This window comes from Durio zibethinus, chromosome 20 (genome assembly GCF_047325235.1).
Source record: "Durio zibethinus cultivar Kanyao isolate XHJ-2024 chromosome 20, ASM4732523v1, whole genome shotgun sequence".
NCBI classification, from domain to species: Eukaryota; Viridiplantae; Streptophyta; class Magnoliopsida; order Malvales; family Malvaceae; genus Durio; species Durio zibethinus.
Window position 1 is genome coordinate 2,331,223 of NC_143181.1, and position 24,163 is coordinate 2,355,385.

At 31.2% G+C, this 24,163-nt stretch overlaps 5 protein-coding genes and 1 pseudogene across 6 annotated transcripts; 2 read left to right on the forward strand and 4 right to left on the reverse strand.

Annotated features, from left to right (window-relative positions):
• The first annotated feature begins 877 nt into the window (after positions 1–877).
• Positions 878–2,074, forward strand: LOC149513029 (patatin-like protein 2). The gene is made up of 6 exons (XM_089749308.1): positions 878–946; positions 1,056–1,217; positions 1,317–1,409; positions 1,466–1,615; positions 1,715–1,878; positions 1,966–2,074. The coding sequence occupies exons 1-6, from the start codon at positions 878–880 to the stop codon at positions 2,072–2,074; spliced, it is 747 nt and encodes a 248-aa protein (XP_089605434.1).
• Positions 2,075–3,790: 1,716 nt separating this feature from the next.
• LOC111314838 (patatin-like protein 2) lies at positions 3,791–5,999 on the reverse strand. The gene is made up of 7 exons (XM_089749524.1): positions 5,730–5,999; positions 5,367–5,554; positions 5,069–5,255; positions 4,830–4,991; positions 4,434–4,736; positions 4,176–4,348; positions 3,791–4,063 (listed from the first exon to the last, which is right to left on the reverse strand). Exons 1-7 carry the CDS (start codon positions 5,889–5,891, stop codon positions 3,979–3,981), a joined length of 1,260 nt encoding a protein of 419 aa, XP_089605650.1. The 5' UTR covers positions 5,892–5,999; the 3' UTR covers positions 3,791–3,978.
• A 2,415-nt stretch (positions 6,000–8,414) lies between these two features.
• Positions 8,415–10,698, reverse strand: LOC111314839 (patatin-like protein 2; annotated as a pseudogene). Its single transcript, XR_016330831.1, has 7 exons — positions 10,498–10,698; positions 10,063–10,244; positions 9,764–9,950; positions 9,474–9,634; positions 9,094–9,396; positions 8,797–8,969; positions 8,415–8,692 (listed from the first exon to the last, which is right to left on the reverse strand). The product of XR_016330831.1 is annotated as a patatin-like protein 2 (transcript).
• A 2,226-nt stretch (positions 10,699–12,924) lies between these two features.
• On the forward strand, positions 12,925–15,795 carry LOC111315418 (26S proteasome non-ATPase regulatory subunit 14 homolog). Its single transcript, XM_022917110.2, has 6 exons — positions 12,925–13,127; positions 13,390–13,567; positions 13,734–13,815; positions 14,641–14,817; positions 14,893–15,060; positions 15,453–15,795. The coding sequence occupies exons 1-6, from the start codon at positions 12,986–12,988 to the stop codon at positions 15,642–15,644; spliced, it is 939 nt and encodes a 312-aa protein (XP_022772845.1). The 5' UTR covers positions 12,925–12,985; the 3' UTR covers positions 15,645–15,795.
• Positions 15,796–16,225: 430 nt separating this feature from the next.
• LOC111315417 (putative carboxylesterase 2) lies at positions 16,226–17,482 on the reverse strand. Its single transcript, XM_022917109.2, has one exon. It carries the CDS (start codon positions 17,338–17,340, stop codon positions 16,363–16,365), a length of 978 nt encoding a protein of 325 aa, XP_022772844.2. The 5' UTR covers positions 17,341–17,482; the 3' UTR covers positions 16,226–16,362.
• A 3,474-nt stretch (positions 17,483–20,956) lies between these two features.
• LOC111315086 (2-hydroxyisoflavanone dehydratase-like) lies at positions 20,957–23,295 on the reverse strand. Its single transcript, XM_089749309.1, has 4 exons — positions 22,807–23,295; positions 22,376–22,430; positions 22,217–22,265; positions 20,957–21,524 (listed from the first exon to the last, which is right to left on the reverse strand). Exons 1-4 carry the CDS (start codon positions 23,217–23,219, stop codon positions 21,340–21,342), a joined length of 702 nt encoding a protein of 233 aa, XP_089605435.1. The 5' UTR covers positions 23,220–23,295; the 3' UTR covers positions 20,957–21,339.
• Positions 23,296–24,163: the final 868 nt, after the last annotated feature.

Here is a 24,163-nt window from a genome sequence, read left to right on the forward strand (position 1 = left end):
TAAATTCAAACTATTCCTAAATCCCAGCTTAATTTTCAAATTTTGGTAGTCGAAAAATTCATCCGATCGTAAAAAAATTTAAACTTTTACAATTTCCAACGACCCTAAAAGATTTTTAAAAATTAAAAAAAAATCAAAATAATCCTTTTTGTCTTCCAAATCTTTTTCTGAAACTAGTTTTTTTATAAAAAAATTTCCAAACACCCTGAATGAAAAGAAATGTTCTTGGTTTTATTGGTTTTGTTTTTTGAGAAAAAAATTTTGGCTTTTTTTTTTGTTCTTTTACTAAAAAAGGACTATGATTTTTTTTATTTCCTTGTGTTTCCTTTACTCTTCTAGGTTCTACATTCTTTGCTTGTAAAAATTGGCTCTATTTATGGAGTTCTCTGATATTCAAATCTCAAATGTTTTAGGATTAAAATTTCAAATTGTCAAAGTTTATGTTGTTTCTTTCCAAAAACCCCAAGGATTTTCAAGCACCATTAAAGACTTTTGGTTCTTCCTTTCTGTAAAATTAGGCAGTAACAGAGGATTTTCAGTACATTAAATGCATTGTAACTTTATGTAAAAAATGAAGGAAAGAAAAAAATAAATGTCAGCAAAAAAAGAAAAAGGTGTCAAAAGAAAAAAATGAAAATATAATAATAATAATAATAATAATAATTTAAAAGCTTAATGAAAATGATCTAGTATGAAAATAACTTGATGAATTCAATTAACATATTCGATCAGATTTGAATGAAATTGAAAATCAATTCCAATATATTTAAACATAAGTTTGGTTTCTCGAACAAAATAAGTGTTTATATAAATAAATAAATATATATATATATATATATAAAAAGTGTCCCCAAGACTCCACTTTCATGTGCATGTAATGAATGTCATAAAAAAACAAATTGAGGATAGCTTTGGGCATCACCATTTCACAAACCAACCTCGGAAGGTTCAAGCTACCAGGTTCTAATTCTCTTCAAAACTCACCTTTCATGAACCTTTGCCTTATCATGTCAAATTAATATGAAATAGTTCCTATGATGTTGTGCTTCAACCAGGTGAAGAGTGAACCTAGTTTAGATGTCTTACTGTCGAACATATGCACCGGAACCTCAGCTGCACCAACCTATCTCCCTGCCCATTACTTCAAAACCGAAGATAACAAAGGGAACGTGAGAGAATATAACCTCATAGATGGTGGTGTGGCTGCAAACAACCCAGTAAGTGAATCTCAAAAGATACTGAATTAATTAGTAATAATTTCTTTTAGCTATAGCAATTATAGTTAAATATATGTATATTTTAATTTGGCCATTCAGACTTTAGTCGCAATGGGCGAAGTGACGAAGGAGATCGTTAAGGGAAACCCTGACTTCTTTCCAATTAAAACTTTGGAATGTGGAAGATTTCTGGTTATCTCCTTGGGGACTGGCTCTCGAAAAGCTGAAGAGAAATTTAGTGCAAACAGGCAACGGAATGGGATTTGTTAGGTTGGTTAACTAGCGGTGGTTCCATCCCCTTCGTTGATGCATTTACTCAGGCAAGTGGAGACACGGTCGACCTCCGTCTTTCTGTAGTATTTGAAGCCCTTCATTCTCATAAATACCTCCGTATTCAGGTACAATCCATGCATTTGCACTCAGCCTAAGCTTCCAATGGAAAATATAATTCTTAACTTTAATCTGCTATTTTTAACATCGTTGAAAATTGTAACCAGGATGACACATTAAGTGGGGATGTATCTTCCGTCGACGTAGCGACTAAGAAGAATTTGGATGAAATGGTGAAAGTTGGTGGACTGTTAGAGAAGCGAGTTTCTATCTTGGAAACCCGTGTCTTTGAACCTTTCACTCAAGAGACTAATGAAGAAGCTCTTAAAAGGTAGAGTAAAAACTTTTGCAATTTCTTGAGCCAAATTTGCATAAATCAATCATTTTGGATTTATTTGAAGAAATTTTGATCTTATAGGTTTGCAAAGTTACCGTCCCAAGAGAGGCATCGTCGGCAATCGAGGTCACCCAAGGGAAAGCTCATGAAGAACATCAAAATAGTGTTAAGGATTAGTGATTTTCCCTAATTGCTGCTAGAGAATATGTTGCATTAAGCTCTTGGAGCACAAATAATTCAATTTTATGATTCTTTATTCAACTTCTTTTTAGCTTTAATAAATCCCAAATTGGATAACAAATGAGAATTAATATATAGGATTTTTATCATTTTCTTTGGATTGTAAGTGTTTCATCAATAATAATTCTTAATTTCCTCAATTTTTTTTTGGAATTCAATTTACTCCCTTGTTTACAAATCGTCATAACTTAAGAACAAAAAAAATCTCATAAATTAGTTAGAGAGAGCAGTTTTTTTATGCAAAGGAAATGAAGGACCAAACTAGTTGGCTTTTATTTTATATATTATACATTTTGAAATTACTCGCATGTTGTTTAGGAAAAATTACAATTTATACGTTATTGACGGAAATGTCATTTACATATGAAGTCATAATACAATGCACTGTGCTAAATAAAGATATTTTTTTATATTTTATTTTAATGATCAAAGAAAGTGATGCAATGACTTTTTTTGGCTAATTGTCTAAGTGAAATCTTAGCAAATTAAATTTGAGTTTGACTAATTTTCTATTCTTGGATTAACAATTTAACTAAATACTCAACCTTGAAACTTTCAATGCTTTGCCCATTTTCAAAAAAAAAAAAAAAAAAAAAAAAAAAACAATGCATTGAAATAAAATGTTAAAGGCCATTTTCCCATCCCAACTTTTTCGTCAAAACCCCAACCAAATCAGGAACTTTTTTCAAGGATGTTGAAGAAAACAATATTATTTTATGTATACTTACATTACACAAGCAAAATAACAAATTCAACTTAATGAAGAGTCACTGCGATATGTTTGATTCCGATGACAAAACATCGGCTTGTTGAATTAAAAGCCAACATATATAGTTAGTCATAATAACGTATTTGAGAAAGAAAGAGAATGAATTAGCAATTTTTTTTTTCCTTAGTTTGACGCTTGTTTGTTATCAGCTAGCGGACATGTCTTCCTCATTTGACACTGATTTTCTCTATGTATATTAATTATTAACCTCTACTGGTCAACTTCGATTGTGATAGCTACCAATGGTTCCACATAATTATTTGCCTTTGACAAGTCTATAGTCAAAGGTTTAGAGACCATCAATGTTGCATGGCTGGTTCCAAAAATATGAAGGTCAAGTTCACTGGGAGGACTTAGTCAGGATATACCACCTTGGTCTTAGACCCCTAATACCTTAATTAATTAATTGGATTCAGAATTTTTATTTTAATTTAACAATGCGAACCCATAAACTATATTGGAATAATATCAAGATAAATAAATAGATTATTAGATGAGTTATTTGATTATGACATATATTAAGTCTTATATGGGATTAATTTAATTAATTTGTTCTCAAAGGCATAAATTATAAATTAAACCCTATAAGTATGAGTAAAATTACCGACTTGATCTCAATATCATCATCATGTTTTTTTTTTTTTTTTTAACAAAAGAGGTTCAAAGTTTAAAAATTTTGAAAAAGGAAAATTTTTAAGTACTAAAAATTGAACCTCAATCTTACAAAAATTCACCTTTTAAATGGATAAATTTAATAAAACCTCTATGTTCTCATCATGTGGCTTTGATATGTTTGTGTTTGTTTGCATTATGTACAGAGCTAATTAAGCACGAAGTTATGCACAATCCTCTTGAGGTTTATAATTTTTAATGGAAAAAAAAAAAGCAAAATTAGTCTGTACGAAATATTATATCAATAAATTAAATAATGAAATTAATGATCACAAATTGATTGGAACCATCTTGGGTACACATATTATTCAAAGAAAAAGAATAAATAGAATTTTGAAATTCATTACAAAGGCAAATAACCAGGGCCGGCTAAAGACCTAAAATTTTTTCAAATTCTAGATTAAGAATATTGATTATTTGTTATTCTTTGCGGTAAGGTTTCCATGTGGTGATCTCATGTCACGAAGCCGCTTCTCCTTAGATAGCACTTCAGCAAATCTGCAGATTATTAGAAGCAAAAGTAAAATATAAGGTGCCAACAATTACATTACATATAATAAATTGTCGAAAACTCGAAATTAGAATAGTTAATTTCTATATATATACATACCTGATAAGAGCCTCTTCATTGGTACCCTGATTAACAAGCTCAAATTTTCCATTATCCAAATTCACCGTGGAAACTGGTTTTTTCAACAATTCTTCCCCAACTTTTACAAGATTCTCCAAGTTTTCTTTTGTAGCAATGTCCACAGATGCGACTGCTCCACATAGTGTATCATCCTGCATTTTTTTTTAATTTACTTTAGGTATAGATCAATTTTTATATATGAATATTTCGGAAGAAAAATAATGAATCTATATATACCTGAATACGGAGATAACTGTCTTCCGATTGAAGTGCTTTGAAAACAGTAGCAAGGTGAAAGTCGACCATGTCACTGCTTGCTTGCATGAAAACATCCATCAATGGAGTGGAATGTTCAGAGGTCAACCATCCCAAGAGACCCCATTCTGCTGCCATGTGAGCATGGTACTTCCCTTCACATTTTTGGGAACCAGTGCCCAAGGATAAAACCTGGAAGCGAGTATAGACGTTTGGATTTATAGCGAAGAAATCAGAACTTCCTCGACTGATTTCTTTTGTCACTTCATTGATGGCTACTAAAGTCTGTAAGAATCGATTAAAAATATATGATTAAGATTTTTGTGAAACTTGTAACACCAACCAATTCCATTACGTTAAAAACATCTAGAAACTTACCGGATTATTAGCAGCAACTCCACCATCAATAAGATGGAATTCTTTAACTTTGCCGGCCGAATCCTTGGTTGCAAACTGATGGGCAGGAAGATAAGTTGGGGCAGCAGAAGTTCCAATGCATATATCGGAGAGCAAAGCATTTTTGCTAGGATTGTACTTCACCTACACAATGATCATATATCAAATAAATGGCAAAGGAAATAAATTGAATTTGTAAGACGTATTGATGAGAAATGAACCTCATAGGAGGAGAAGATTTTTGGCTGGAGTTGTTTGATGTCAAATGTTGGGATGACAACATTTGTCAATGTTTCGTTCAATCGGGTTTCTCCCAATTTTTCCCTCACAATATTGTGCAGATATTTACCATCATATTTCGGGCCAGTTAAAGATTTGACCAAATTCGTAGCTGGGGCAAATGGTAAGCTGTTGTATAATTACAAACAAAATGATGTTAGCTGTAAATACATGATAAATAATATGCGCAAGACATTTATCTCTTTCACAACTACAAAATACAAGGTCGAGATTGGTTACCTATCTTGGGGAAAGATTTTTGGGCAGTGTTGAAGATAGAAATCATTGATATCTTTGGCAGCAAAAAGAGGACGATTGCCCTCATTCGGATTTGGGGTAGTTAGCATGGCAGTCACGAGGCCACCAGTACTAGTCCCAGTAATGACATCAAAATAATCTGCCAGTCTAGCCTCCTCTCCATCCAGCTTCTGTAAATTGCCATAGTGCCAAAAATGAAATTAATTAATATACCAAGGAATTATATCAAAATGTCAACAGCAGTATATTCATATGCACACACCAGGCAAAACTTAGCATTTTTTTTTTCTTCCTACTTAAAAATCCAAATATCAGTGAATATATTCAAAACAATTTTCTCGCTACCTGAAGCTGAGACTCTAAAAAGGCAAGAATAGTTCCGGGGATAAGCCCCCTAATTCCACCTCCATCGATACTCAGAACAGTAATTAAGTTCCCATAGGTGGGAGCTTGAAGGGGTGATTTTGGACTTGCCATAGCAAAATTTTCTTGTGGTATACTTCCCATTATGATGAGAGATCGAGAGTTTGTTGGGTTTGAGGATTTTAACTATGAGAAAATTCTATCGAGAACAAGAATAAGATGTCCAAGCTTTGTGTTGTTTGATGCTCTTGAGGAATGCATGTCATGGATATTTATAGACACTTCCAATTATCTCATCAACTTTGAAACTTTCAACAATGCTTTCAATAATCTTCATCCAAAACAAATCTAAGTACCTAACTCGAGGCTTGCAGTTTCTTGGATCGATCGGCGAAGCTTGGAATGAAATCTCAATATATGTTTTTAGCCACACTGAGCATAACTTGGCTGCAAACCGTTGACCAAATAAACAATTGAAAATTCGAACTTTTAAGGAGACTGGTTGGTTTGAATGGTTCGGATGAATTAGTTCTGAAAGAGTTAACCCAACCATATATTAGAGACCAGAAATTTACTTTTCAAAATCGTCTTTTTCCCTAAGTTCTATCACATTTCTATTTGAATCTTCAACACGTGAGACTCGACAAATTAATGCTCAATTGTGGTGTTTTTATTTCCAGATTCATGGAAAGCCTTCCATTCAAGCAACAGCTGTACGGTTATCGATCGCCATCTAAAACTCTGGACTTAAAGAATTAGTAAGCAATTCTTGAGGAATTATACATAGAGGAAACTTCCGAAAGGAAAAGAAAGTCAGAAAACTCGTCAATGTTGCCTGCACTTTCAAAGGCGACCCTACACGGGCCAATGATCACTGGTGTAGCAATCAGTTGCAATGTCAAACAGTCATGGAAATGAGAAATTTCAAAACAATTTCACTAAATTTAATTTGTGATATAGCTGAATCAAGGATTTGATGGATGCCAAAAATATAAATTGGTTCCAAATTACGAATTTTTCCATTAAATTTTGTAATTTAATACATGTGTGTATATATATACATATAATATATAATAAATGATTGATTTTATTAATAATACGATTACGTGATATAATTTAAATAAAAAAAAAACATATTGACATGGAATAACTATTTTATATAATCATTTCTCTCATCTTCAAGAGTTTTATTTATTTAGTATATTAAGATCACCCTGTTTACAGGTATTTAATTTATTATTTATAGTCATATTCTTGCTTTAAATATGGTTCTATATTTTGAGCGAAGTTATTTCTCAATATAATAATTTTTAAAAAATCCTTTAAACACTTACTAGTAAAATGGGAAAGAATTAAACGAAAATTTTTAGGTAAAGTTCATAAAGTTCTCTATTATAAATAATTAAATAAAATTTAAGATCAAAAATTAAAATTAATAAATTGAAAAGTTTCATTACATAAATCAAATGTATAAAAAAAATTTAATAAATTTTGATATATTTTTTCAGATAAATATTTTTTGTAAAAATATTAACAAAATTTTTATCGTTAAATAAATAGTAATCAAATTTAAATTATAAATAATTTTTTACATACTATTAATTTTTACATTAAATTCTATCAACAATTTATCAATTTTTTTTATTAAAATTTTTATTAAACCATTTTATAAAAAAATTCATAAACTTCACTTTAAAATTTCATTTAAATTTTATACTTGTTAAAAGTTCTAAAAGAAAAGCTACTAGTGAACTTTTTCACAATTTGATCATGATCACAATTATCGAAGCCTTTATGATATCTTCAATACTTTTATTTTATTCAATATATTTTTGGTATACTTATTTATTAATTAATTTTATTAAACGCACAACTAAGTAAATATGGTCGTAAAATGATCTTTTGGCAAAAAAAATTTGATGTAAATGATCCTATCTTATCTTATTGGGTAGATGTTGGGCGAAGCGGACAACCAATCTATGTCCAATCAGCAAAGAGAAGGATGTGGCCTAGGCACATAATTTGAACATATTTTTAGCTACATCAAGCCTACTGGTTCAAACTATTTATTTCAACCCAAATACATCAGCCCATTAATGTCTTCTTGTCTCTTTGGGTCGGCCACACCCACACCTGACGTGCATGGAGTCGGCCCTTGGCTCTTATTTTCAACACAAACCAAAGCATTATTACATGAGTGCTGCTAAATACACTTTCATTTTTTTCCTTCACACCTCAATTTTTTTTTTAATTTTTTTAACTAAAATTATTTAATTACTCTACTCACAATTTTTTTAAATTTTATATCTTTTCAAAAATAGATTTTCAAAAAGCTATAAACCTTTCCAAAATTCATTTCCGACAAGTCATAAAACTTTATGAAAATTTAATTTTTTGAAAATTTATTTCCAGGTTTATAATGTTTTGAAAATTCATTTTCAAAAAGTTATATATGACATTTTAAAAATGAATTTTTGAAAAGTTAAATTCATTTCCGAAAAGATTTATATCTTTCTGAAAATTCATTTTCAGAAATTTATGTGAAAGAAAAAAAATGATTAAGTGATTTCACTTAAAAAAATTTATAAAAAAAGATTGAGATATGAAGAGAAGAAGTTGAGATGCATTTTGCAGTATTTTTATTACAATAGACAGATCTCACATATGTATAATAATAAAGCAAATGTTAAAATTTTTATTCAAAGAAAATAACAATAATTTGAAAGAATCCAATACAAGGCAAAGAATCAAGACTCAAGGCTGGCTAGTCCACCTGAAATTTATTTGAAATTAACTAAAAAAGGTAAGTAAATAAATTGGTTAAAAATACTGCTACTGGTATTATCAATTTAACAATTTGTTTCGTTTCTTAATTTCTGGCAGTGCTTCCACGCGGTGCTTTCATGTCACGAAGCCGCTTCTCCTCGGAAAGCAATTTAGCCATTCTGAAGATGAAGACAATGCAGAAACAGTTCAAATTTAGCGTCAAGAATCAGATAATGGGTACCATAATATAATGTAGAAAGCCGGAAATTATGGCCGTAAATACCTGATGAGAGCCTCCTCATTTGTTCCCTGGTTACAAGGCTCAAGTTTACCAGTCTCCAAGTTCACCCTTAAAACTTGTTTTTTCAACAAATCTTCCCCAGTTTTTACAAGATTCTCCAAGTTTTCTTTCGTAGCAATATCCACAGATGCAATTGCACCCGTTAGTGTATCATCCTGCATTTTTTTCAATCAGTTTATATAGTTAATCTCTCTGGTTAAAACATGTAAATTCTTGACAAAATCGTGACATGGACAACGAATTAAATATATATATATATATATATATATATATATATACCTGGATACGGAGATAACTGTTTTCAGATTGCAGGGCTTGGAAAACAGCAGCAAGGTGATATCCAGCCATGTCACTGCTTGCTTGGGTGAAAACATCAACCAACGGAGTAGAGTGTTCGCTAGTCAACCATCCCAAAACCCCCCATTTGGCTGCTTGTTCAGAATCATACTTCTCTTCGGATTTTCCTGAACCAGTACCCAAAGATATAACCAGAAACCGAGAATAGTCCGTCGGTTTTATTGGAAAGAAGCCAGGGGCGCTGCGTACGATTTCTTTGGTCATTTCGCTTACAGCAACTAAAGTCTGGAAGGGTTAATAAACATGTTAGATTTCATTTTGGGTTACTTGTGATTTTAATTACACTATGATGCATATAGTACCGGATCATTTGCAGCAACTCCAGCATCAATAAGATTGAATTCTTCCACTACACCATTAGAATCTTGGGTTTTAAAATGGTGGGCAGGAAGGTAAGTTGGGGCTGAGAGGTTCCAATGCATATATCCGAGAGCAAAGCATCTTTCCAAGGGTGAATCTTCACCTATACACAATTATACACGGCCAGAGAAAAACCAATCAAGAAATGATCATTTTCTTGCTCTCAATTAATTTCAGTAGGAAAGTTAGTTTTGTATATATATATATATAGCTATTAATAAACTAATTATACCTCATAGGTGGAGAAGATTTTTGGCTGGAGTAGCTTGATGTCAAAAGTTGGGATCACAACGTTGGCCAGTGCCTGGTTCAATCGTGTTTCTCCTAACTTTTCTCTGAGGAGCTCATGCAGATATTTACCGTCATATTTCGGTCCTGTTATAGTTTTGATCAAATTTGTAGCAGGTGCGAGTGGCGATCTTCCATTAGCAACAAAAAGAATCACGTTAACAGTTACATGAGAAAATTAATACTTTAAATTGCATTCATCAACAACTATATGTATTTTTTTTTTCCTGTAATGATTATTACCTGTCTTGGGGAAATATTTTAGGACAGTGTTCAAGATAAAAATCCGTTATATCTTTGGCTGCATAAAGAGGACGATTCTTCTCGTTCGGGGCAGTAATCATGGCAGTCACGAGGCCACCGTTGCTAGTCCCAGCAATGACATCAAAATAGTCAGCAAGTCTCGCCTCCTCACCATCCAGTTTCTATGAACAGACAAGCATAAGATATACTACTATAAGAATTAAGAAGTCTTAATAAAAGGCTATGCATTGTCTACATAGCCAGATATCTTCTTACATATCTTTACTAAAAAAAAAGGCATCATGATCAGCTCCACATCATGAAATGCTTGCATATATGCAGTTAATATGTTTATATTTCCCACTTTAGAAGGTCCAATAAGATCGAAAAGCAAATTTGGAAGAATTAAAGCATATATATTTATATATATTCTACCTGAAGTTGAGCCTCTAGAAAGGCAAGTATGGTTCCTGGTATGATCCCTCGAATTCCACCTCCATCAATGCTAAGAATGGTGATTAGTTCGCCGTGGGTGGGAAGTCGAAGTTCCATGGGGGAGGGAGGGAGGGGAAGATGTGTTTGTATTTTGTTGTTTAATTTGAGGACCTTAACCAAGAGAGATAGAGAGAGCAAAAGAAATGTTCAGTGTTTAATATACACTTTGAGGATTGCATGAGCTGCAATTTATAGACCTAAGTTTGTATTGCCAATTTGACATAATCTACAAGCATTGTCCAAAAAAAACAAACAGTGTCTGCGGCAGCCCTTGCCAAGTTGGATATGGTGGATACATATCATCAATGGCGATGCCAAACAATCGACCATTCCTGAGGAATAGAATAGACTTTAGAAAAAGAAGACAAACCAAAGGTAAAATATAAATCCCAATAACCGTAACTTATAAGGGAAAAAAATTTCATAACATCGTCAAAGTTGACTGTAATTTTGGATGTCGCGCTCTGCAAATTGCATAGGCCAAGCTAAACTGCAAATGCCTCCCGATCAGGTGATTGCTCAGGGGCGGCTAGCGCTACACGCCAGAGGGGGCCACGGCCCCCAAAAATTTTAAACCCTAAAATATATAAATATATTAAAAATTTTAAATTCACCTTTTAAGACACATATGTTATTATTTATTTTTACTTGGCCTTTAACTTATTTTTATGCATTGTAGTTTAAAAATGATTAAAATTACATTATTATTTTACCTATTTATTATACCAATTAATCATTATTTATAAATTAAATTTTTAAAAATCTAGAAATTTATTATAAGAATTAAATCAAAATTATGTCAATTTAATAAAATTTAAATTTTTTTAAGCTTTTCTTTATGATTTTTTTTTAAATGTTAGCTTCTTCATAAAATTTTAAGTCTACAATCAAGTACCAAATATATTTTTTTTTATTTTTAATAAACTACAAGTTCTCTTCATACGATTTCCACTTTTAATTTTAGCTTTAATCTTTTTCTGTAATTAACATACAATTTTTTTCAATACAAGAATTAGATTAAAACCACTTTTTAAAAGTTTTAAAAACATTATAATTTCTAATTTCAAAGTTTTAACTTTATTCTTTTAATGGGTATATTTTACTTTTACTTATTTTGAAGAAAAAAAATTAACAATTGATTTATTCATACTTTTTTAAAAAGTCATTCATAATTTTAAGTAAAATTATTTATTTGATGTATTATGCTTCTTGGTATATTTGTTTATGAATTGATAAAATTTATAATTTTGTAATTTTTTTAGTACATTTCTTATATATATATATATATATATATATATTTAAATTAAGAATATAATGGGATAAATTAATAAAAAAATTAAATTTTAGTATAATATTAATTAATCCCTTCAAAATTAAATGTCAATATGGCCACTGTGATTGCTTTGGTCTGAATGTATATTTTGCAAATTAAGGATTCTGTGTGAATAGATAATATTTTCGATAAATTATGTTGTATCACTTCAAATATGATAAAATGGATGAAACGGGCCGGAATTAATTAATGCAGCTTTATTACTACGTACCTATGTATATATGCAGTTTTTTAAGTAGAAAAAGTCATATCATTTTGGATTTAATGACTTAAAAACTACAAAATATATGAAAAAAAAAATTTCCCTAATGGTAAATTTAGTCATAAACACAAAACTCCAACTACGAAAGGTTCATGCACTGTATAAATCACAATAATCCATTCTTTATATATGAACAAAAAAAAATTACATATGAAAAGTTCCATTCTTAAAAAGAAACTATGAATTGGCTGAAAATATATATATATATATATGACTTGGCTTAATTATGAGAATAGGGATAAACATAAACATCTCAATCGAAAAGCAATGGAAAATGAAAGAATTAATCAAAATGGAATGTCTATGGATATATTCCATGATCAAAACAAAGGCAAGATGAAACAAAATCATGGTCAATTATGCTAGCTTGCTTAACAACAAAAGAGAATTGATGGATTTCTTGTGAATGCAAAAATCATTTAGCAAACCAAGTTTTACAGAATTAAATCTTCCTCGTGACATCTTCAAAGTTCAAATACGTCAGAAAATTTTGATCTCATGATTTGGTATGAAAGAAAAAAAAAAAAAAAAAAGAAGAAGAATGTCTTGTTGGGTAGGGGTGGCGTGATTCAAGTCAGGTCGAGCCAACCCAATTTAGGGCCGAACAAGTGGTAGAAAAACCAGCCCATCAGACCCAATTTATATATCTAGCTCAAGCCCATATATTGGATTTTGGGCCATTTAAATCCACCCACTATTTCTTAAAATTGGACCGGACCGGACCGACATAATGAGCGCTATATATAGTAAGCCTTTACAGCCCAGAGTAATCACGTGAAGTCTTTGTCATTCGTCTTGCTGCCGAGGGATAGTTGCCGAAAGAACGAACGATAATGTCAGGCATGGAGAGATTACAGAGGATGTTCGCCGGTGCAGGAGGCGCGTTGGGTCACCCTCCGCCGGATTCCCCTACTCTCGATTCGTCGGAGCAGGTCTACATCTCCTCTCTCGCCCTCCTCAAAATGCTCAAGCACGGTACGTTTCTATCTCCTGATTAGGGTTTCGCCGCCTTGTAGTTAAAATAACAAAAGCAATCGATGGGTTATTCTACTTTGCTTTTTCTGTTTAGGGTTTACTTCATTAAATCAAAAATTTTAATTTTCTTATCTGCTTTCCATGTATTTGCCTATTGGAAACATGAGCTGTTTCAATTTCAAATTTAGGGTTAAAAAGTTTAAACTTTATAAGGGGTGTTGTGATTATGTTTCTGTTTTTGGTGGATGTGAATATTTTATAGGAAGAGCTGGAGTTCCCATGGAAGTTATGGGTTTGATGTTGGGAGAGTTTGTTGATGAGTACACTGTCCGTGTCGTGGATGTTTTTGCAATGCCACAAAGTGGTACTGGTGTTAGTGTCGAAGCTGTGGATCATGTTTTTCAAACAAATATGCTTGATATGCTCAAACAAACAGGAAGGTAATAATTGTTCTTTAGTTTCATTCATATTAACTTATCATGGTTGTTGGGAATAACTCAAGAATTGAAGAGATAGTATTTTTATGACTTACGATTAGCTGGTTTTGTACTCCTTGATTATATATGTCTCTAGATTGCAAGCTGACCTTTTTGCTTGGTGTTGCAGGCCCGAGATGGTGGTGGGTTGGTACCATTCACATCCTGGATTCGGCTGTTGGCTTTCTGGTGTGGACATAAACACACAGCAGGTGGTGTTTAACCTTTTTGGATAGTGCTACATTATACACATGCTAGTCAACTTGCTATGTTACTATTGCTTAGAAGATATTCATATTCTTGTCAGTCATGAGCTTTAATGTCTTTGGTTGGTGTTAGTATACAAGTCAATGGTCACATCATTCTTTTCTTACAAAGAAATGGGAACACTCTACTTATCTATCTCTTAAATTTACTTTCATGATATTATTTGTTTTATTGGAGTCTTGTTCCTGTACTTTTCTATTCTTTCTTTTTCCTTTGTTTGAGTGGTGGGGGTTTGTTCATGGGTATGGGGTTTGCGTGACAATTCTGTCCTTAATTGATGCAACTATTAGGGCACAATGGTTCCACTCATGTAATGGATAGGAGAGAACAGGTATTTGGACACTGCACTGTATTAATTCTGATTCGTGGTTTTTGGTGACCTCTCTCCCTCTCCCTCCCTCTCTCTCCTAAAGAATGTAGATCTGCCATTATTGTCGATGCTTATTAATAATCAGGTTTGATATAGATGTGGCTGTTGGAAACCATGCTTTATACAATGTGTCAAAGATATTTGAGTATGTCACAGTTGATGGATGACATAAAAGGCTGGAGACATAAATGTATTTTATTGAATATTCTAGTAGTACATATACAAGGTTGAAAAAGTTTCAACGCTTGCTTTTTCATCCATCCTTTGTCAATTAGTTTGTATTTTCCATTTTGATCTTTTTAAGAAGTTCATTTCAATGTTTTATAAGGTTTTATTTTTCTTTAATTATCGTATTAATGAAAGCTGGTCTTTCTGTTGTTAACATCTGCACTGCTTGCAGAGTTTTGAAGCTTTGAATCAAAGGGCTGTAGCTGTGGTGGTGGACCCAATTCAGAGTGTTAAAGGGAAGGTGGTGATTGATGCATTCCGTTTGATCAACCCACAAACCATGATGCTTGGCCAAGAACCACGTCAGACAACGTCCAATGTTGGGCATCTTAATAAGCCATCTATCCAAGTGAGTGCCAAAAGAGTACTGTCTGACGTTCTTTTACATGGGGAATGATCTCATCTCATTATTTTCCATTGTCAGGCATTGATCCATGGGCTAAATAGACATTATTATTCTATAGCCATTAACTACAGGAAGAATGAACTTGAGGAAAAGATGCTGTTGAATCTCCATAAGAAGAAGTGGACAGATGGATTGACACTTAGGCGTTTTGATACCCATTCGAAAACCAATGAACAGACTGTTCAGGTGAGTGAAGGTTTTCTGCAGACTTTATCATCATAGTGTTGGTGTTGACCTGTTTATTGTGTGCTGGTAAGGTATGCATGATTTTATGTTGTCCCTCACTGATGTGAGGTGCTTGAAGACCTTTGGTTTGGAAGTGAAGAAAACCTTTAATAAGTGATAACTTCCCTTGCAATGAATCAATTGAGGAATGCCCAACAAAAAAGGGCTGGCTTTTCAAAATATGTGGGCAATGGTTCTAAATAGTCATAATACTTCTTATTAATAACAGTTGCATTTGGTATGTTGCTCAAAGAGTTCAAATGTGAATGCCAAATAAATTTACTTCCTAATATTATGAAAATTATCTTCTATAAGGCAAAGTTATGACGTTGGTTTAATTTTTTTACGTGCAGGAAATGCTAAATTTAGCTATAAAATACAATAAGGCTGTGCAGGAGGAAGATGAATTGCCTCCTGAGAAGTTGGCAATTGCAAATGTTGGACGACAAGATGCCAAGAAGCACTTAGAGGAACATGTCTCAAACTTGATGTCCTCAAACATAGTTCAGACTTTAGGAACTATGCTTGACACAGTCGTGTTCTAGACTTTTAGCTCTATATACTCTTTTAAAGTTCACTAGTTGCATCTACATGGATGCTATAGATTGTTGGTCAAGTGCACCGTCTTCATCTTTGCGAAAATTCAAAGTGACTATCAAGTTACCTCAATAAAACTGTGATGATTGTTTCTCTCTCTCTCTCTCTCTCTGTGCATACGTGGGAGTGTGAGGATGTTGTTTTAGTTTGTTTAACTTGCTTTTCGGCAGGTTTTGAGATTCTTCATTTCGCAGTTTAGCTTGTTTAATGTGTCTATAATTATTTTCAGTGTTGTCAGATTCTTCATTTTGAAGGGCTAGATAAAATCTTTTAAAAAGGAAAGGCAAGCTTAACAAGTGCCGGTTGCCTGATTTGCATTCGAATTTCTTGCTCAAGAACTCACGTCATGATGGGTTGAGCAACAGGGGTACTATCTTTGAAAATGATTGATTATCCTTCATGCCAATTAAATCATTCTAGAGTGAGCATGATTGATTATCCTTCATGCCAATTAAATCATTCTAGAGTGAGCAAATCTTAGAAAAAGAAGAGAGAAAATGAAATCATGTCGCATGTAGGACACAGACCATTAAAAAAGTACTTTAATTTATCATGATTAATGGAAAACAAATCTTGGCAAACGGGTACTTGGGATGGGAATCTAGCTAGATATCAATCGCACTTGAACTTATTTTATTACAGGATAACCCCATATTTTTCACACTTTCACTCAACAGCTGCCTTCCCTTGGTTTAGGAAAGAAGCCAAGCGTTTGATCAAGCTCTTGGCCTTGTCGCAGTCAGGGTTAAAGATATGGAAGACATGATCCTCACCTTCTGTCTCCATAATCTCTGCCTTTCCCTTCCACCCAGATTTCACCAATTTATCATAATAAAACCTCCCTCTATCCTTGAGTATATCCTTCTCTGCAACAATAACAAGGATTCTATCACATGCCAAGCGTGAAAGATCAGGGGATCCATCCACAAACGGGTTGATTAGCGGATCATCACACCCTTTATCAGATGGACAAACGTATAGCCACCACTTATCGACTAATTCTTTCCTGAACCTATCAGTAACCTCTGATCCAATAGGGTTTGTTCCCCAAAAGTAGGGATGGATCATACCAATACCAAGAATCTTCAAGTTCTGACCCAGATCCGATTCCTTGATCCGCAAAGCCAAGTGGTGTCCAATATTTGCCCCAGCACTATCACCAACCAAAAGCACCTGATCAAGGTCAACATCATCCTTGATCCAAGCCTCATGGTTGCCATCTTCCTCCTTATGGGAAGCTATCCATTGAAGTGCAGCCCAAGAATCTTCATATGCAATAGGAAGAGGATGCTCCGGGACTAACCTGTAGTCGACTGAAAGAGCTATGACGTTAGCCTCAGCAACGAGCTTGTTGAGGCTGGTATGGTAATTTGGAAAGGCTGGCGATGCTACACAAAAGGCTCCACCATGAAAATAAACTACAAGAGGTAGCTTTTGATCTTTACTAGGCAAGTTGGGTCGGTAAATCCTAGCTGAGACGCCGGTTTCGGGTATGATCACGATATCTTTGGATAAAACGTTAGTTTCAGGATCAAGTCCAGGGGGAACTACTTCAACTCCGGCGATTCTCTCAAGGGTTCCGTCTTTGTATACTTTAAGGTAGGGAAACAAATCAAGAGCAACTTCTGAAGCGTTAGAACCCATGTCTTTGTGTAAGAGAGAGAGAGAGAGGAAACTGTAAAGAGAAAAACTGAAATACCGGGAGATCTATGTAAGGGAAAAAACAAAGAGGAAATGCTTAAACAAAAGACTGGGCGATTTAAAACAGCTAAAGTCAGCTATGGCTTTTTAACAAGACAAATATACTTTGCTTATTATATATTGTACATGGAGAGATTAGGCGCAACAAGCTCGATAAAAAAAACCCAACATCCTTTGTATCCTGTGGAAGTTCATCGTGGACCGCGATCACAATCACGTGATTTTATACGATTATTTTAATTCAACCAACCAGCAACATCAGGAGTTCATTGCCACTGACCTTAAGACCAAGTTAGACGTTTTATAATAATTTTTTTCAGTGTCCACTTTCAACCGTCCACTTCTCTGATCTATGGGGGATTTGATTACTTTTGACAAATGGATCATGTGCCATGAATGCACCCAACCTACACGCAAATATTCATTTTTCATGGCAAGCTGCTTTATTCAGCGTTAGTTTTAGCAATAATCAAAATAATCACCAACTTTAGGCTTCGTTTGTGGCAAGGGACTAATGCTGTTTTAAGAGATCCAATGTCATGAGAAGCGCAGTGACCCATCCAAATGCACTCCTAGTCATACCACATATTCCATTGTGATCATTACTAACTTTACTCTCAAAATAAGAATCATGAAATTTTGATGTAATTTGACTATAATCCGAAACTTTAGCTTAATGAAATGTCCTTACTACCGTTCAAACTTTAGTTCTAGAAACTTTAAAGTAGCCTGAAATTTGGAGTCAACAAAAGCAGCTGCAGCGAGGAAATCTCAACAAAGTGCAAATATATACAATTATCGAATTACGTGAATTTTACAAGGATAGGAAACCTTTTTTCCGTTCAATTTTCCTATAAATAGGACAAAAAATATGTATTTTAAGTTGAAACTTTCAAAGCATAGGAAACTTCACTTGAAAGGGATGCAAATTAAAGAAATTTATAAATGGAGCATAAAAAAACCAAGTGTGCTTATTTCTAATGGTTTTGTTTTTGTTTATAAGAATAAGAAATGGCTTTATTTCGTTTTTTTTTTTTTGAAAAAAATAAAGCCGACCATGAGGAATTAAGTTGTTGAGAGCCTTTTGCTTATTTTTATGTTTAGAATAATATTTTTTCTCTCTCAAAATGTTTATCATATATTTATTTTTATAGAGTTTAAAAAAATTAATTTAAATATATTTAATATTAAAATTTAAAATTTTTTATAAAATTAAAATTCTATGATTTTTTAATATCAAAAAGTAAAAAAAAAAAACAAAAAAAATTTTAAAAAAAGAGTTTTAAATATTAAAAATATATATAATTTCAAAACCATTTCACAAAAAAAAAAAAGATAAATAAAAATAATGATATAGATGAAATAACAATAATGTAAAATTTTTGTGATGTATACACGCAATTGCCTGTATGCAAATTATTTAAACTGCATAATTAACCTAATTTCTAACCAATAACGTATTGTTTTAATTCTGATTTTAAATTTTAAAAAAAATATTTTTAAGAGGTTCATTAATATTTTTTTGTATAATTTTTCCTTTTTTTTTTTTTTTGGCCATTAATGACTTATTGTGATTTTGACTTGCCCGGGGTAATGAAAAGTCGTATAAATCTTGCCACCCCACCAGTGCAGAAAGTCACACTTCCCTGTTAATTAGCCCTTAACGATTGACTGCAATAAAGAATACAAATGTGCAGTTCGCTGACATGGTATCTGGTAAAGTTTATGTTATCTGAAACTTGATTTTTGTAAGAAAAAATTACAATTCGAGGATACAATAAAAAATTTTAAAATTATTAAAAAATATTTTTTAAAATAATTATATAAATTAATTAAAAATCATATATAATTAGGGTTGACAGTCTAATACGAAATTGATGAGTTTCGATTAGATTCGATTTTATAAGATCAATTTTTTTTTAAATCAAATTTTAAGTCGGATAAACTATTATTAAAGAAAAATCGAGATCGAGTCAAGTTTGGATTTTAAGTAAACTCGATCTGATATGATATTATATAAAAAATTATTTTTAATTATTTTTAAATTTTTAATTCATATATTTATATTTAAAAATAATATTTTGATTAATTTCGAATTAAATCGAATCAAGTATAATTTATATAATATCATATTCGGATGTAACAAAAATAAAAAAAAAATTTAATCGAATACGAAAACAAATTTTATGATTATAAAATTAGATCAAATTCAAAACAAATAAAAATCACTCCAATCCAATCCTTTACCAATCCTATACATAATTAACCCTCATGCTACATTTAAGAAGAGATTAATGAGCTCACAAAATTAACCTAGTGAAAATATGTCTACAAATTAAAACTTGGGATATATAATTTGATTATTTTTACAAATATAATTTTATAGCCACAAGTTTCAATCTAATTACAAATATAATTTTGTTCTTAAAGAGATAATCTTCAAACATTTTTAACTTTTAAAAACTTTAAATTGATCACAACCATTCAACAATTGGAGTACACTTTATGATCTTATTAAAAAAAAATGTTATTGCCTTTGACTAATCAAATTTTGTAATCTTTTACTATACTGATTATTTACCTGAAAAAATCTAGGAATCAATTTTTCTCTTTGAACTTTGTTTTTTTATATAAAATATATTATAATTTAATATTTAAATATTATAATTTAAATCTAAACATCGAAAATTTCGTTCAATTCAATTGTTTCTTCATTTAAAGTCTTGAAAGTTGAAATAACTTGTCCTGGATTGAGAAAATTTGAAGCTGGCTCATCATGTGCTGCTGGCCAATTTGAATAACGTGAATCTGACTTTCATGCTCACTTACTATCAGGGTCTTGTCTTTTCTTTTAATTCAAGTATCAGTCGTGTCGGCGATGAGGGGATGCTTTAGTTTGCTATCTATGTCCAACTTTGTCCACGTTTCAAAAAATGAACCTAAATTTTTGGGGTTTTTTTTTTTAAACAAAAAATAATATCACATTCTAAATTACTATATAATTGTCACTAAATTTGATGTCTTAACTCTTAACTTATAAAACTACAGGCAAGTTGAGTTTAATTTAACCTTAATTTGTTTTCACTTTTAGACAATTGGATTAAAAATATTTTAAAATCACTGTTCAAATTGCAAAATGTGTATATGACAATGGAATTTATTATCTATGAACAGTTTATTCAATAGTACTGTGGAGTCGATTCTAAAATTCTATATATCAAATTCGAACTTTAATTGTAATTTAAAAAATAAAATTTAATAAAACTTATTAATTCTACAAATGGAATTAAAAATCAATCTACATGTATCAATTTTTTTTAATTTATTTTTTTATTTTTTAATATATTCAAGGGTATGTGTATATCATCTTATTAATTTTATTTATAGAGTTTAAAATATTCGTTAATAATGAACGAAATAATTGATTATATATAATTTTAATTTAATATAATGTTGAATAGTATAAATGTAAATAACTAATCTTAATACATTGAGCTAAAATATTTTTAAATATCACAAAAAGCCAAACCTTTTTAGCAAATAAACTCAATTTATAATAAAAGTAAATTAATAATATCATTAAAATGGGAATTAAAACAAATCATGATTTTAGCGAAGAATCCAATAATAATGATCAGAAGAAAGGAGGCATATCCATATTGTAAAAAGCAGCTAACCTAGTGATGAAATCCTAGGCTTTATCACACTCCAAATCATACAAGTGAAACCCATGATCCTGCCGTTCTGTCTCCATAACATCAACTACGCCCATCCACCTACAGCGGCCCAAAGCCTCATAACAAAGCCTCTCTCTATCTCTTAGCAAATCCTTCTCAGCCACACACACCAAAACCCTCTTGCACCCATGCCCCACCAAGCTTGGACCATCACTGTTGACTAGGTAAACCATTGGGTCATTTTTGATGGGCCGAGAAATGGCAATTACCCATCCAAAACTGGCTTTCTACCCGGTTCCAATGCCTCTGAACCAATTGGATACCATCCCCAGAAATATGGGTGCACCAATGTGATCCCAAGAAGCTGCACGTTTAGCCCAAACTCGGGGTCTCCAGCAACAGTAGCCAAGTTGTGAGCAATGTTGGCATCAGCAAACCTCAGGCCCTTCGCTGTTACAATATGAAATTATTGAAGAGCAGCCGAAGAATCTGGTTATAGCTGCGTAGACATATAAAGTTTTCGATGAATCGTTCGTAACTTTATTTCATTTTTGTTTATTTATATTTATTTATTAAGTTTAATAAACAATTTTAAGTAATATTTTTATATTTATTTATTAAATAAATTAAATATGAAAAAAATTTTATTTGATTTATTTATATTTATGAATAAATTTATTTAAAGTTTATTTAAAATTCATTTATTTATTATTTTTTGCTATTTGTTTATAATAATAATAAAAAAATTATATTTTTATCTTTTACTTTGTCATATTTTAATATTTATTTATATTCATTTAAGATTTATTTATTTAAATTTATTTGATAAGCTATTCTTGAACAAATTCATTAAAAATTTCAAAAAAAGCTCATTTAATCCTTTTCAAGTTAATATTTTTAAGTTTTAATATCTTTTAACTAATTTTAACTAAGTTCAAAACTCAACTTAATGTTGCATCATTAATAAGTATATATTACATATATTAAAATCAATAATAATTTTTATAAAAATTATTATTGTAGATTAAATTTTGATAGACAAAAAAAATGATCATTAGTGATAAAAATGAAATTTAGCTATTCAACATCCCACGTCAAAAGAACAAAAGTCATGATTTCGATAGAAAGAAGTGCTCCCCAACATCCCACATCACAAGAACCAGTGAAAGCGAAGAGCCATGCCCTTGGTCTCTATAAAAGGAAGTCCTCCCATGCATCTTTTATGTATAAGTCAATAGTCATGATATTCTAGACATTGGCATTTTGTTGGCTTTAAGATCAATTAAATTTTTTGAGCTTACGCTGCATTCTCTCAGCTGAGCTCGGACAAAGACTTTTAGTTCATTTAAAATTTGGCTTCTTGTTTTAGGGATTTATTTAGCTTAGCTTATCCGAATTTGATTTGTATATTTGTTTGTTTGGGTTATTGTACATGAACTTAATTGGTTTATTGTATATAAATATATTTATATATATGTTTATAAATACATACATTTATATATATTCATAAATATTTTTATTTAATGTTTATGAATGAATTTATTTAATTTAATTAAACTGAATATGAATCAAATAAAAATATTTTATCGTTTAAACAAACAGAGTTTGAATGAATAAAAATATTTTTTATCGAACGTAAATTAAATCTGAACATCTTTAAAAATAAATAAATAATTTAAAGATATATCTTTATTTTTTTATATTCGATTCATTTACGACCCTACTCGTAAGCTATAGGGATAGATTAAAGTGTTCAGTAGCTTTTCTATAGTTCACAGAAACTGCAATCACATTAGCTTCAGCTACGAAAGCGTTAAGGTAGCTATTATACTTTGGAGTAAATGGGGATGAGACACAAAACGCTCCACCATGGAAATAGACAAGGATAGGTAAATTTTGGTTAAGGTTGGTCAGTTTTAGAAGGAAGAGACGAGCAGAAACGTTGGATTCAGGGATTATCATTATGTCTTTGGATGAAACACCGGTTTGCGGATCAGTTGGTGGCAGGACAAAGTCAGTTTCAATGAGTCTTTCAACACGGCCATCTTTGTTCACTCTAATAGTACCTGGGAACTCAGTAACCAGTTCCGGTTTGCTAGAATCCACAGGAAGAAAGACGAATGAGGGATGAAGTTGGGCTTTCATATTTTAATTGGAGTTAACGTTTGTATTTATAGAGAGATGTCATGTCAGACACGCAATTGGTTGCATTGGCAATGCTTTTAGCTTAATTGAGATGAGGTGGCACAAATCCATCGAGCTTCTTATAAAATTTGCTTCTGATTGATTGCCGGTTAGCTTCAAGTACAATAATGCATCAATGTGACGACTGTTTAGATTAAATTGTATTTAGGATGATCACGGTAAGATCGGGTGAATTTTTATTCGTCTTGAATATGATTCGATTATATATTTATAAAATTTAAATTTAATTCAATTTAAAGATTTTTTTTAATTTTTTATATTTAAATTTGAATTATTATTATATAAATTATACTCGATTTAATTTGAAATTAATAAAATATTATTTTTTAATATAAATAAAAATTTATATAAATATATATAAATAAAATTTTAAATAATTAATTAAAAATAAAATTTTTAATATATATCGGGTTAGATTAGGTTAAATTTATCTAAAATTCCACTTCAATTTTTTCTTATTATTACGTGATCTGATTTGAAACTCGATTAAAAAAAAAATCAACTCTATAAGATCAAGTAAGATTGAAACCGTCGGGAGCAAGATTGCCAACCCTAATTGTATTTGATTTGATTTTTTAAAATAATATATAATATTACGAATTTTTTTTAATTTGATTTAAATTTGAATTGACTTTTTTTTAAATCAATATGATTTCTATTTGTTTGGTTTTGTTTATTAGTTTTTAAATTTTAAATTTTTTATATATTATTTTAATAAAAATTTCAATATAATTAAATAAATTTATATAAAATAATTATTTTATTTTATAAAAATTTAATATATGTATAAATCAGTAAAAATATATAATTTAGTTCAATTCAATTTTTTTTAATTTTTTATATCTCAATATGAAATTCAATCTAAACTTAATATATATATTTAA

Coding starts and splice junctions, on each gene's coding strand:
- LOC111315086 (XM_089749309.1), bottom strand. CDS start 23,219: ATGAAAGCCCAACTTCATCCCTCATTCGTCTTTCTTCCTGTGGATTCT. Junction 22,431..22,806: donor CACTTTAATCTATCCCTATA/GCTTACGAGTAG, acceptor TAAAACAAGAAG/CCAAATTTTAAATGAACTAA. Junction 22,266..22,375: donor CTCAGCTGAGAGAATGCAGC/GTAAGCTCAAAA, acceptor TTCCTTTTATAG/AGACCAAGGGCATGGCTCTT.
- LOC149513029 (XM_089749308.1), top strand. CDS start 878: ATGAATGTCATAAAAAAACAAATTGAGGATAGCTTTGGGCATCACCAT. Junction 1,218..1,316: donor GTGTGGCTGCAAACAACCCA/GTAAGTGAATCT, acceptor TTGGCCATTCAG/ACTTTAGTCGCAATGGGCGA. Junction 1,410..1,465: donor TGGAATGTGGAAGATTTCTG/GTTATCTCCTTG, acceptor TAGTGCAAACAG/GCAACGGAATGGGATTTGTT.
- LOC111315417 (XM_022917109.2), bottom strand. CDS start 17,340: ATGGGTTCTAACGCTTCAGAAGTTGCTCTTGATTTGTTTCCCTACCTT.
- LOC111314838 (XM_089749524.1), bottom strand. CDS start 5,891: ATGGGAAGTATACCACAAGAAAATTTTGCTATGGCAAGTCCAAAATCA. Junction 5,555..5,729: donor TTTTAGAGTCTCAGCTTCAG/GTAGCGAGAAAA, acceptor GGCAATTTACAG/AAGCTGGATGGAGAGGAGGC. Junction 4,064..4,175: donor AATGAAGAGGCTCTTATCAG/GTATGTATATAT, acceptor AATAATCTGCAG/ATTTGCTGAAGTGCTATCTA.
- LOC111315418 (XM_022917110.2), top strand. CDS start 12,986: ATGTCAGGCATGGAGAGATTACAGAGGATGTTCGCCGGTGCAGGAGGC. Junction 13,128..13,389: donor CCTCAAAATGCTCAAGCACG/GTACGTTTCTAT, acceptor AATATTTTATAG/GAAGAGCTGGAGTTCCCATG. Junction 13,816..14,640: donor TGGACATAAACACACAGCAG/GTGGTGTTTAAC, acceptor CACTGCTTGCAG/AGTTTTGAAGCTTTGAATCA.